The 14,393-nt window shown below is 38.3% G+C and overlaps 1 protein-coding gene across 1 annotated transcript; it reads right to left on the minus strand.

Annotated features, from left to right (window-relative positions):
* Positions 1-12,869: 12,869 nt before the first annotated feature.
* On the minus strand, positions 12,870-13,870 carry LOC110920419 (protein BIG GRAIN 1-like B). Its single transcript, XM_035974398.1, has 2 exons — positions 13,398-13,870; positions 12,870-13,208 (listed from the first exon to the last, which is right to left on the minus strand). The coding sequence occupies exons 1-2, from the start codon at positions 13,771-13,773 to the stop codon at positions 13,033-13,035; spliced, it is 552 nt and encodes a 183-aa protein (XP_035830291.1). The 5' UTR covers positions 13,774-13,870; the 3' UTR covers positions 12,870-13,032.
* Positions 13,871-14,393: the final 523 nt, after the last annotated feature.

Below are 14,393 nucleotides of genomic sequence, written 5' to 3' on the forward strand. Positions count from 1 at the left end.
GTTGAAACAATGTTGTTATTCCTTTTGAATATTGTGTAACATTTAGTTTTGAAATGAAATTTGAATTTAATTAAATATTGTCACATAGTGTTATGACGTCTCTAGCAATCTTTACACACTTCGTCTCATCCCGATGTTTCCGCCATCGGTTGGGGTGTGACACATCCGCTCCCCAAGACTCTGTCGCGATTCAAGGCCATTTTGTAAGTTTTTTTTTCTCAAATCTTCGCTAATCTTCATCTCTAATCACTTCTACTCCATCTTCTTCATCAAAATCACACACACACACTTAAACTTTTTCTCGAAAATCATCTGATTTGGACCTCTTGAAGGTGGTTTCCACTCGTTTGCTTATGCAAACTGTTGTGGAGCATCGTTTAATCAAGAATGGTTCCAGATCTAAAGGAATTTCACGTTTTTCAACTAAGTTATGTTAGATCTCCACACTTTTGCAACTTGTTTTGAACTTTTCTTCGTTTTCTGCACAATTGTGATGGAATCTGGACTCAGTCAGACTCTCGACTCGTTCCTTAGTCGAGTGTCGGCTTGAAGACGGATTTCCATCGGAGAAATGGACCGATTAACGGGTCGAACATGAATCTTCATCAAGAATAGCTCGTCTGTCCGAATGGGCGGAACCCATCCGACCGAATGAACTAAATTTGGTGTATTCCGTTGTTTGACACGTCGTCACGCCGTCTCCGTTAACTCAAAACTTTTACTTAGAAAATTTTACAAAAACTTTAAATACCGATCACTCGCTCGAGTGGCCATCCGTCCGGATGACCATCCGCTCGGATGACGTGACCCTTATAATTTCCATTGTTTAAACATTTTTAACTAGACTTCGAAAATTTTAACGAATCACAAACACCCACACCTGTTCGAATGGCCATCCGTTAGAATGGCCATCCTCCCGGATGGAACCCATCCTTTCGGATCACCTGTTGAACACTTAGCCCGTCCGACATTCTGTTTACAACCATTCAGCCCTGAGAAAGACTTAAGCTTCTGTTCCCGTGTACAGGCTGACCCGACGATCTCCCTTCAATCCGATCCAGATTGTGTTTACTCGTTAAACACACACTGTGAGTATACTCGAACCCATTTTCGTTTAACGCACTATTGGGTGTTACATATGTTCTATATCAAGACACAACACACAACACAAACACTTTCTAACCGCACCCGCATGCTATACGTGATTTGTTGAATGCTTGTTACTATGCTTATACAGTGTTACACTAGACCGCCTCTAGCAACGATAGTACTATAGTTTGGACTCAGCACCTGTGTGACGGGGGTTGCTAGGGATCACATTACTTTACTTCGCGTGTTCGCTTCGGTGAACATGCGTCACGCATACTCTACAACGCAGTCTCGTGGTTAGGTTGTATCATTGTTGGTAGTTACATGCTTCGCCCGTTACGTGTCACATGCTGGTTATACGTAAACGTTTTTATACTATATTTATGCAAACTTGTGTACTCACCTTTACTTTATGTATTGACTTTTATTTTAACGTATGTGACATGTTAAGTGGACGTATGCTGAAATCAAGCTAGGAAGTCTAGAAACCCACCGAAAAAAACTGAGTTGTCGGAATAGAACTTGTTTTTGAGACTGAATATTTGTAATGACTGTTATGCTTTATTTGTTTAACAGTATGGGATATTGAACCTTAAAAATATTGTCATTTATAGTTGTTATGGATCCTCATGAACAATCTGTTTCGCTCAGTGCCACGCCCCGATTCAGCCATCGGTTGGGTGTGACACAATACAACACCCATATAGGCCTATAGGTGTAGTATAGGTCCCATATAGGCTTATAGGTATAGTTTAGGTCCTGTATAGGCTTATACAAGACCTATAGGGGACTCATACGAGACTTATACTACACTATAAGATACGATACTATGTTATATTATACGATACGATGCTATAGGATACGATACAAAACCCGTATAGGCCTATAGGTGTAGTATAAATCCAATATAGGACTATAGGTGTAGTGTAGGACCCGTATAGGGCTACAGGGCTATACAAGACCTATAGAGGACCTATACGAGACTTATACTATACTCTACGATACGATACGATACGATACTATAGGATAGGATACGATACAACACCCTTATAGGCCTATAGATGTAGTATATGTCTCATATAAGACTATAAATGTAGTTTAGGTCTCGTATAGGCCTATACAAGACCTATAGGGACCTATATGAGACTTATACTACACTATACGATACTATAAGATACTATACAACACCTTTATAGGCCTATAGGTGTAGTACAGGTCCTATATAAGCCTCTGAGTGTAGTTTAGGGCTCATATAGACCTATACAAGACCTACAGGGGACCTATACGAGATTTATACTACACTATACGATACGATACGATACGATAGGATAAGATACAACACCCGTATAGGCATATAGGTCTAGTATAGGTCCCATATAGATGTAGTTTAGGTCCCGTATAGGCCTATACCAAACCTATAGATAGCCTATACGAGACTTATACTACACTATATGATACGTTGCGATAGGATAAGATACAACACACGTATAGGTGTATAGGTGTAGTATAGGTCCCATATTGGCATACATGTGTAGTTTAGGCCTATTCAAGACCTACAGAGGACATGTACGAGACTTATACTATATTATACGATACGGTACAACAATTGTATAGGCCTATACAGGTCCCATATAGCCCTATAGGTGTAGTTTAGGTCCCATATAGGCCTATAGGCTTATATGAGACCTATAGGGAGCCAATACGAGACTTATAATACAATATATGATACGATACGACATAATATGATACTATACTACACTATAATTAAGATATTACATTGTACGAGACCTATATAAGATTATATTAACAATTGCAGCACACGATACTTAACAATGTTTTTTTATTTATTTTTTTATAAAAGTATTTATACGCTGCGTACAGGCTTATATGGGGCGTATAAGAAAAAGACCATTTTACCCCTGGTTTAGGGATTATACGCAACCCAAACAGGGGTAAATGGTATTTTTTTACCCCTCGTATACTCCGCATATAGGAGCAGTCAGACTGGAACTGACGCCAATCAGACACTGATTTTGATGCAACCCTATACACCACGTACAGACCTTTACGTGACGTACATAAATCCTAAAGTGCGAAAATAGACACCAAAGGTGTGCCGATAATTTTAGCCATATAAAATACTAATTCGAGTGTTTATATATTGCAATTGTTAATAGTTAAGTATCTAGGTGCCCCTGTTAACCTATTCTAAACTCTTTTTAACATTTTTTTCTGTAAGTAGGTATGAAAGTAAGGTCGCATCAATCCAAAAGTCAATGAGAGAAAACCGACAATTCCAATATGAATAGAAACATCAAACAGTTACGGGAATCTCCTACTCCTTTTATACAAGGTATGAAAGTAACTAGTAAGGTACACATGAAATAATTAAAAAACCTCTACTTAACTTTTTTTAAATGTTGATGATAGTAAAATATATGAGACAATTTTATAACTGATGATAGTAAACTATATGAGACACTTTTATAAAAAAATGTTGATGATAGTAAAAATATGAAGCTGAAATCGGTAACAAGTTGGCCGCAGCTATATTAAAGCAAAGATTATGACCCATTGCACATAATTTTTAAATTTCAAAGTTAAAAAAACAAACTAAAACCCCGCTTTGATTTTATTCTACTTTAATAATCTATGACTTTTAAGTGATTCTTATCACATCTAATGTCAGCATTGAGCATATATACTCCACAACGTTCATGTAAGAAATAATAACTACAGAACAAATTGATTTTATGATTCATACGACCAGAACTTTTAAAATCATAAACCTGACATATTAGTTAAGAAAACAAATTATATATAAATGATAATAATGTTGAAAATACGATAAGTTTGTACATAGGAACAATAGATACGTTCGAAACGGTAAAAATTTAATAGAGTTTTTCACTTATAAAAACAGTGAGTAAGATTTGCATAAAACAAGACATTTATAATGACAGAAAATGAGAAAATAGATATCATATTTCAAAAGTGAACAAGATTTGCATTAAACAAGACATTTATTACCTATGACAACTTCTGGCGTTATTTATTGGTACAACTAATTTATGATTTTATTCTGGATCATGCTAATTACACACGGCCAAAATAATTTTCACAGCCCTAAGCGCCGCGCTATGGCTAAAGCGGGGCGCTTAGGGCGACAAAAGTTGATACGAGGTTTCGAATGACTGACTGACAGACATAAAGGTGATACGAGGTTTCAGTCGCCCCGTGAACCCTAAGCGCCGCGCTTTGGCCATAGCGCGGCGCTTCGACCCCAAATGCTGCCTTTAAATCCCTGGCCAGACTCGACATTCATAATTCGGATTGTTTTTTGTCGATCTTCTTTGCTCTATTAGTTACATTTTTTGAAAAAAACGATGTCGTGGTTCAGTAACTATCTTTTCGGTCAATATTCTGACGAGTCAGTTGTTCCTGATTCTTACGAGGGGACCGCTATTTCTGACTCGTTTGAGAAACCGGTGTCGTCCAACTTGAGGGAGACAGAGGTTGTATCTGGCATTCGTTATCGTGATAACACGGTGCAGCTGGATTTGAATACCCCTGTGGAGGACCCTTACGCACAACAAGGTTATTCGAATTTCGGTTACGGTGGCGACTATAGCTTTGTACAGCAGGAGTGTTATCCAAACGACAGTTACGGTTGTCAACAAGGCTTACAAGGTTATTCGAATTTCGGTTACGGTGGCGAGCAAAGCTTTGTACAGCAGGAGTGTTATCCAAACCAGAGTTATGGTTGTGAACAGAGCTTTGAACATCAAGTCTATTCGAACCTCGGTGACGATGGTGAGCCGGAGGATGTGTCTGTTGACGAGGAAGGTTGTTACCCGGTTACATTTTCGTTTGATACAACGCAGACCTTTTCGTCACGTAAAGAGTTGGTGCGTTGGGTACAAGACACGGCAAAAGACAATGGTTACCTCATTGTGACTAAGAGGTCGAATAAAAGAGGAGAGAATTACAAGATTTGGTTTCAATGTACTTTTGGTGGGGAGCATAAGAGTGTAGCTACACAGAGGAAAACGGGTAGCAAGAAAATAGGCTGCCCGTTCGAGATGATCGGGTTTTCGGAATCATCCGGAAGTGTTTGGAGGATCGAGGTGACGAAGGCGAAGCATAACCACACTCCTATTGAAAACTTCGAGGGTCACGCGTATGCGAGAAGGCTTTCTTCGGAGGACAAAAAACTGGTTAAGGAGTTGGCAGAGCAAGATATTCGCAACCAAAGTATCTGGCGAACGCTGACAAAAAACAATCCGGCTAGAAAGCTTATTCCGAAAGATATACACAACGCTGTTCAGAAGATCAACGCCGAAAAAAATGTCGGTAAGTCTCCGATGCAAAAACTTGAAAACATTCTTATCGAAAAAAATTACACTTATTACATGCGCACGAATAAGATATCGAACGAAGTTGAAGACGTCTTCTTTGTTCACGAAAAATCATTCACTATGTGGTGTGCCTTCCCGCATGTGCTAATGATTGACGCCACATACAAAACGAACATGTACAACCTGCCATTTGTTCAGGTCGTAGGCATGACGTCGACAAACAAATCGTTTATGACTGCTTGTGCGGTAATTTCCGCTGAGAAGTCAGAGAACTACCTATGGGTGTTGCAGAGGATCAAGTCTATGCTGGCAGGATGTATGGAACCGCGCGTGATTTTAACAGACAGGGATTTTGCGCTAATGAACGCGTGTGAACAAGTTTTTCCAAAAGCGCATAAGTATCTTTGTCGGTTCCATATTCAACAAAATATTAATAAGAACAGCAAGAAGAAATTCTCTGACAAGGAGTGGAAAGAATTCGTACGTACATTTTGGACATTGTGCGAGTCTACGACCGAGGAAATATACAGGTATAACTTGGAAAACCTTGAAGCACAGCTGAAAGAAGCTGACCGTGAACGTGAGTATTTCTTACATAATTATGTTCAAATTTTATATAATAACAAAAACTGACTATTTACGTTTTTTAATTTTAGAGGTTTTTGATTATTTGAAGAAATCCTGGTTGGATCCGTACCGTGAAAAGTTTGTATCTTGCTGGATTAACCAAACTATCAACTTTCACCAGACTACGACCAACAGGGTTGAGCGCATGCATGCAACATTAAAAAGTCACTTTCCAAGTCATCGCAACACACTAGATAAACTTGTACTGTATGTTGATCATGTTGTTGATAAACAATACGCCGAGATTAGAAGTAGCTTTGAAACAAGCCTCCGAAAAGTGATGACGCACCACAAGAATCAGCCCATGCTTGCATATATTCTCAGAAAGGTTTCAATATATGCGATTGAGCTTTTGAGTATGGAACTAAAACGTAAGGAAGACGGGTTGAGTGCCTACGGTGCAAGCTGTGGTTGCCAACTTTTTACCAGCTGTGGTTTGCCATGCGCCTGTCGTTTGGAAAAGTTGGAAAATAAAGGTAATTAATATTTTTGACCTTTCTCGTTATGATTTTGCCACCTAATTTGTTTTCATCCACAGGTCAGCAAATCCGGATCACACACATAGACGTGTTTTGGAAGAAGCTTGACTTCAAGCCTGCAAGGAATAACATAGAGGATATCGATGTAGACGCGGAATTTGAAAAATTGAAAAAACAGATCGATCCAACACCCCCTCAAGTGAAAAGGAGCTTCTTTGAAAAGTTTCAGCAAATCCTCAATCCAGGGAACAGTAACAAAAAACCTCCTGCTGTTCTGAAGAAAACTCGTGGTCGACCAACATTGAAAACACAGGAAGAAAGAAAGGTTGAAACCGCTAGACAAAGCTCTTATATTCCGTCAGAAGAAACTTGGGTCGATGCCTCAGACGATCTTCCCCGTCACAGCTCGTACATATCAGCCGAAGATTCTAGAAGAGAAAAGAATACCAAACCGCTCAACCTACACCCTGATTTCCCGAATATCAAGCTCGGTCCTAAGACGGATATAGCGATCCGCAACTACGCATCTCAGATTCCCAAAGTGATCCATCCATACATCGTTAGAATAAAGGACGTGAAACCAGATGGTCATTGTGGATTTCGATCGGTGGCTGTTGGGTTAGGAGTGAAACAAAATTTATATTTGAAGATCCGGGAACAACTTCTAAAGGAGTTACGTATGAACGAATCGCTTTGGAGGCAGGTTTTCGATCCGGAAAACATAGGACATTATGATGCGCTGGTTAAATGGATCGATTTCAAGGGGGTGGGACGAGCAGGTATCGAAAATTACATGTCGATGCCTGAGACGGGGTTTCTTATTGCCCAACGATACGGTGTGTTTGTTCACACCTTCGACATTCGTGGGAGCGATACAATTTTCCCTCTGCTGGGCGGCCCAAACGAAGCTGAGGAACCTCACCTGGTAGTTGCGGTTGTGTTCGTCGACAATGGGCATTTCATACATGTAGAGCTTGGAGGTTGTTATCCAATGCCTCCCCCAAACCTACTCTGGACAGCGAACATAACAGAGCGCGCAGCAGCCTGGCATACATTATACAGGGATCAGATCAACACGTACGAAATGCTTACGTATCGTGCCCCTGACCTTAATGCAACCCCATATGTTCACGATGTATCTTAAATGTGTTTAATAATAATCACGTTTGTGTTTGTTCAATATACGCGTTACATCACGTTAAAAACCGAATGTCACCGACACGACCCAATCAGATTCAATACGCACTTGTACGACCCGAAATGACAATATACATCATAATACTGCAATTAATGAAAAAATACGTCATGTTCATGTACGGTAGGCGGCTGATACGCATAACACTTCTCACAGGAGTACTTGTGATTTCAAACCTAAATGATACGAGATAACGGAATAAGACATCATACGTAACCGATTAGATCCGGAACTTGCCGTATAGTCCATATATATTAAAAGATGATGTATAATGGAAAAAACGGAAAATTTAGACTATTTATCGACGTGTTTGTGAATTAAAAACAATTTTAAAAAATTTAAAAATGCCCAAAACGCCCCGCTATGCTCATAACGCGGCGTTTTGGACCCAAAGCGCCGCGCTATGGCCATAGCGGGGCGCTTTGGTCCCTCGTTATACACTGAAGCGGGGCATCATCCCCCCCACTTCACCCAAACACCAAAAACACACACAAAGGTGCGATCCTCACACACTCGAGCCGGATTCGAAGATATTTCGAGCTTTCAACCGCTAACAGGTGCGTTCTAAACCCCTTAATCTTTGCTTTCACAAATGTTGATTGGTTCATGTTGATTGTTGTTGATCTTGGCCTGAATCTCCTGCTGTTTGGGTTCTGTTCTTCAGAACGAAGAACCAAAGCGCCGCGCCGAGGCCAAAGCGGGGCGCTTTGATTCATGTTTATTATTTTTTTTTGTTAATTATTTAATTTTTATTAATTGTTTATTAATATTTGTTTAATAATTATTATTTGTTTAATATTAATTGTTTATTAATATTTGTTTAATTATTATTATTTGTTTAATTATTATTAGTTTATTAATATTTGTTTAATTATTAATATTATTTGTTTAATTATTATTTGTTTAATTATTATTATTTGTTTAATTATTATTTGTTTATTAACATTTGTTTAATTATTATTTGTTTAATTATTATTTGTATAATATTATTTGTTTATTAATATATGTTTATTAATATTTGTTTAATTATTATTTGTTTAATTATTATTTGTTTATTAATATTTGTTTAATTATTTGTTTAATTATTATTATTTGTTTAATTATTATTTGTTTATTAATATTTGTTTAATTATTATTTGTTTAATATTATTTGTTTAATTATTATTTGTTTAATTATTATTATTTGTTTAATTATTATTTGTTTATTAATATTTGTTTAATTATTATTTGTTTAATTATTATTTGTTTAATATTATTTGTTTATTAATATATGTTTATTAATATTTGTTTAATTATTATTTGTTTAATTATTATTTGTTTATTAATATTTGTTTAATTATTTGTTTAATTATTATTATTTGTTTAATTATTATTTGTTTATTAATATTTGTTTAATTATTATTTGTTTAATTATTATTTGTTTAATATTATTTGTTTATTAACATATGTTTATTAATATTTGTTTAATTATTATTTGTTTAATATTATTTGTTTATTAATATTTGTTTAATTATTTGTTTAATTATTATTTGTTTATTAATATTTGTTTAATTATTATTTGTTTAATTATTTGTTTAATTGATCAACGTGCAGGGATGGATTTATCCGAAGAGGAGATTGAGCATATGGAGGATGAGGGATTGGTGGGGGACGAGGAGGAGCCGGCATGTCCGTATCTTCAGTTTCCGATGGGGTCACGGGCGAGGGGGAGATGCGCTAGGTTGCGCACCATACCGATTGGGGAGCACGTAGGCATAGACTGGGAGCTGCTATCTACCCTGGGAGAGGTCGAGCGGGCGCGTGAGATAGTTGGGCTAGATACTCGCCGCATCCGGCAGATTACGTGGAGGACCCTCATTTTCCAGTCCACGAGGTTACATTCCGTCTGGCCGGTCAGCAGTTTGATATGAGTGTGCGGGAGTTTGCTGTCCACACAGGTTTGTACACTGAGCCTGAGCTTGATACTGATTTATATACGCAGGCGGTTACGATGATGGACAGGCAGACGCTTATCAGTTTCTGGAGGGTCATTTCCAGGGCTCCCTTTGAGAAATCCTGGCAAAAGGCCACCACCATTAAAGACCCTTTGTACCGATACCTGCACCATGTGATCGCGTCGACTATCGTGCCGCGGGGTTCCAGCAAGGAGAAGGTCAACCTCAGTGACCTTTTCTTTCTATACTGCCTACTACGCCGCCAGCCCTGCGATCTAGCAGCCAGCCTGGCAGAGTACTTTTCTACTGCATACCACCGGCACCTCCGCGGGTTTCTTCACACTGGCTCATTTATCACCGCCATTGCACGATCGCTAGGGATCGTGCCCGAGCATAATCCGCTGCTGTCCGATCCGGTCCCGTCATCCAGGTTGGGCCGCGCGTCAGTAGCCGCTATGCAGATCACCCGTACCTTTGATGTCGGTCTGAGGTTCAGGGGTGCTGACGGGCTGATTTGGCAGCCAGAGGTGTTGCCGGAGGTCATCCCGGTTGTTATTGAGGTGAGGCCTGGGATGTTAGCCCCTCCTGATGTTCAGCGGGCCACTCGGCGGGCTCAGCTACAGGCTCTGGGCATCGATGAGCCTGAGGCTCAGCCTGAGCCTCAGCCTGAGGCTCAGGCTCAGGCTCAGGCTCAGGATGATCCGGCGCAGGAGGAGCGGGTCGAGGAGGTCCCGGTACCACCAGTTCAGCCAGCTCCTGAGCCGCCAGAGTACCCGCAGCACGTTTACGCTGACCTGCCTCCGGCAGCACGTGAGGTGGCTCGGGACTTCGACCGGCGCCTCAGACGTCAGGGCGCACGCATTGACTGGATCGTCCAGACGCTCGTTGATCTACGAGAGCTCGCTGCGTTGCCTCCACTTCGCCTCCCACCGTCCCCACCGCACGAGGATTAGTACATTACTTTGTTTGTTTAGTGTTTTGTTATGTATTATGTACTTAGTTGTACCTTTTTGTTGTATATTGTATGTACAAACTGATATATATATATATATATATATATATTGCAGTTAATCTTCTATTTACATCACGTTGGTTCTGGATTGTTTACGTTTAATTATTATGGCTTTCTGTACATTTTATTTAACGTGTTCGTTTTAATTTAACAAAATAAACAACATTAAGAACTTATATTACACACCTTCTATAAAAATAATGACGTAATGACGTAATTATAAAACAACGTTAATTTAATAAAATAAACAACGTTTTAATTCAAAAAGGCAACATTCAATCATTCAAAAACAAATTCCCATTCACAACGGCAACTCTCACATAAAAATTTTTTCCTCAAAAAATCCCTACCATACTAATTCAACCAAAAATCCCTACCAAACTAACCCACATCAACCCAAATCAACCCCAACCAAGGCTGTTGTCTTTTTGCACATCCAAAGCGCCTCGCTATGGCCAAAGCGGGGCGCTTTGGATGTGCAAAAAGACAACAGCCGTGTGCGAATAGACCTGGCCTTTATTCTTGCTTTAAAATTATGATTTTGCAATCAGTTTAAAATTATGTTTTTGTCTCCAATTTAAAATAAAATTATGCTTTTGCCCCTATCTAAAAATTACAATTTTACCTTTGGTTCAAAATTACGATTTTGCCCTGTTTAAATTTATTGTTTTGTCATTAGTTTTGTTTTTCTCTCCCAGCAAAATTACGATTTTACCCTCAATTTTAAATTTACATTTTTCCATCATTTTTGTTTGTTTTCCCTCAAATTACGATTTTGCCCCTAGTGTAAAATTACAGTCATGTCATCATTTTAATTTTTTTTAATAAAACTGTGGTAGTGTTTTGTTTTAATTGATTGACTTGGTGTAATATTTATTTGTGTCAGGCGGCTGTTTGGCACACGATCATTTATCTTGAAAAATTACAATTTTACCCCCAATTTAAAATTATATTTTTCCACCAATTTCGTTTTTAAGCAAAAGTATGATAATGGTTTATTTTAATTGGTTGACTTAATGTAATTTTTTGAGATCGTGTTATGAGTAGTATGTACAAGTAACCGAAACACAGACGTAAATGCTATGAGAAAGAAATATTCGGCTTAGTGCCCCGCAACGCGGGCGGGGCAAAATCTAGTGATAACACAAAATGAGAAAATAGATATAAAATTTCATTTGTTATCTAATTTGATTTTTCTTTAATAACTTTTTGTATGTTAACTTGTTTTAAAGGCTTTGTCATGAGATGTTGGTCCAGTAGTCAAAAGGCATGCCCTCTCTAGTGGAGACACATGTTCGATTCCCGCTTGAGCCATTTTCGAGGGACATCTGGGTGAAGGGACGGATTGAGGCTTTAATCTCGGGTTTGAACCTGACCGGGGGCGAGGGTATACGAATTTCATCTGGTTCTCACGTATCAGGGGAGCATGGTCTCTTGGCAATCGAGGAGTCAACCTTGGACATAGCCTCGAGTAGGGTGAGTTTACACGTGAAATTCTTTATCGTTCACAAAAAAACTTGTTTTAAAGTTTTAAAGTAGGGTGAGTTTACACGTTTAATTTCTTTGATTTGTCTTTTTGATATAATTTTATCAAAACAAACTTGTTTTCAAAATAAAGTATTTTATGATTTTGTAATGGGCTTTCGCACATAACTTTGGAAGAATATGGTTACGCACTTAGACTACCGAACAAAGATGAAGATTGAATATATATTTTAGTTTGAATGATAAAAGATATGTGTATATATCTTACACAAAGTTGGGGCTGTAGATTTGTATATTTGAGCGTGGTGTGTGTGAACAAGATCGTAGGATTCAACAACTCCGTCTCCACCCACTCGTTTTTACTCTTTAATCGATGTCTATTTCAACTTTCACATTTTCCTTTCAATTTTATTCACATAAATAATTGCATTGAATCGTAATTTTTAAACATAAATAACGACTTGTCAAAATAAATAAAAAAACTGTAGGTGAATGTTTTCCGCTTTTTCAAAAAGCTATCTCGTGCACTTGTAAAGCTATAAATTGATTTATCCAAACACAGTTACTTTTACCACTGTTAAAATAATATAACCGAAAACACGCCTATATCAATCAAACAAACAAACCGAAAATTTGGACACGAACACAAGTGAATAAGAGACTCTTTGACAACTTCTGGATGGGTAAGTGTTAACCAGCAAGAGGTCTGAACCATTAAGAGTTAGTATAATGACTAACCATTCAAAGACAAATGTCTAACTAATTCAGATAAGAGATCTTAACCATTAAGAGTCAGTATAACAACAACCATTCAAAAAAAAATATCTACTGAACCAGTAACAGGTCTAAAATCTTAGATGAAGAGTGGCTTGGTATCAAGTTGAGTTGTCTCGTATACGGGCAACTCATCTCGATACATGTGAGCAGAGATGTTATGAAGCTCGAAAAGATCTGAGCTTGAATCGCTGCTGCTTCCGTCGTCATCACTCTCTTTTTCAACTTTGTTTTGGTAATTCTTGAATAAATTTTCTGAAACATTATTATTATCATATTTCAGATTGAGTTTGTTTTGTTGGTTGTTGTGCGGATTAAATCCATTGGTAGAGGATGGAGTGATGTTGGTTAAACATGAAGGTGAGGCAGATGAACATGTTGATTTTCTGGAATTTGGTTTGTTATTATTGGTAAAGAGTGAGTTTAAAAAAGTGGCTAACCGACCTCCAGGAGAAATAGGGTGCTTTAAGATCTTGAGTGCTTTGGATTTCGTCTTGGTGAATTTTGATTTTGCTTGCGAATCTGCTGCTTGTCCGTACACAATCCTCTGCTTGTCATGTTGATAGACGCACGTACGGATAGGTTTAGGTTTAATGTTTAGGTTTAAGGATCCACGTGCCGTCGATGCTGCTGCTGCTTTGTTCTCTATCCATTCCTGAACTAAGCATGCTCGTCGACGTTCATCATCATCTTCAAAACAAGCATTTCTAGATTTGGTTCCGCTTGGTATTGATTCTTCTTCTTCTTCATCGATTGAGCGGTAGATCTCGTCGAGTAAAGTGGAGGAGAAAGACGGATACCTTCTTGAAGCAGACTCCATGGTCTAAAATAAAACTGATGATGATGTGAATAAAAATAAATAAAGAGATGTTTGAAGATGTAATCACATGTTGAAGGAAAAGGAAAGAAATGATTAGGGTTTAGAGTGAAGTGGAAAACAGAGACATGAGTCATATTCTAAGTTACGCTTCCTTCTCCTTTATAAAGACTTGGTTTCATTTAAACACATCCATCACCTTTTCCCTTCTAACTGTCTAACTAATTAATTAATTAAATAATTACGCCTACTATTACTCTGGCTAGTCACTTGATTTCTTGAGATCTCAAGTTGAACTCCCACTAACATCACTTATAAGGACATTGACGGCAACATGCCACCGAGCCGAACCGGATTTTACCGCAGTGTACCTTTGGGCGAGCGGGTTTCCCGGAACTGGTGGCTTAGTGACTCGGGTATGCATCCAACTCTGCCCGTTATAGAGGAGGGGATGCATTTGCTCGATTGAAAGAATCTCAGAATGCAAATCCGGTGATTTAGTTGCCGTTCAAAAAAATAATAATAATTACGCATAACATGTTAATTCTATGTACAGGGAAAGATAATAAATTCATTTTAACCATACAGTTTTATACTTCTTTACTTCACGTTTACATTCAATA

Source organism: Helianthus annuus, chromosome 6, assembly GCF_002127325.2.
Source record: "Helianthus annuus cultivar XRQ/B chromosome 6, HanXRQr2.0-SUNRISE, whole genome shotgun sequence".
In the NCBI taxonomy this organism is placed as follows: Eukaryota; Viridiplantae; Streptophyta; class Magnoliopsida; order Asterales; family Asteraceae; genus Helianthus; species Helianthus annuus.

Excerpts from the sequence above, each read along its gene's own strand:
- LOC110920419 (XM_035974398.1), bottom strand. The coding sequence starts at position 13,773 with ATGGAGTCTGCTTCAAGAAGGTATCCGTCTTTCTCCTCCACTTTACTC. Across the intron at positions 13,209-13,397 it reads GCACCCTATTTCTCCTGGAG|AAAATTTATTCAAGAATTAC; the intron begins GTCGGTTAGCCA and ends ATAATGTTTCAG.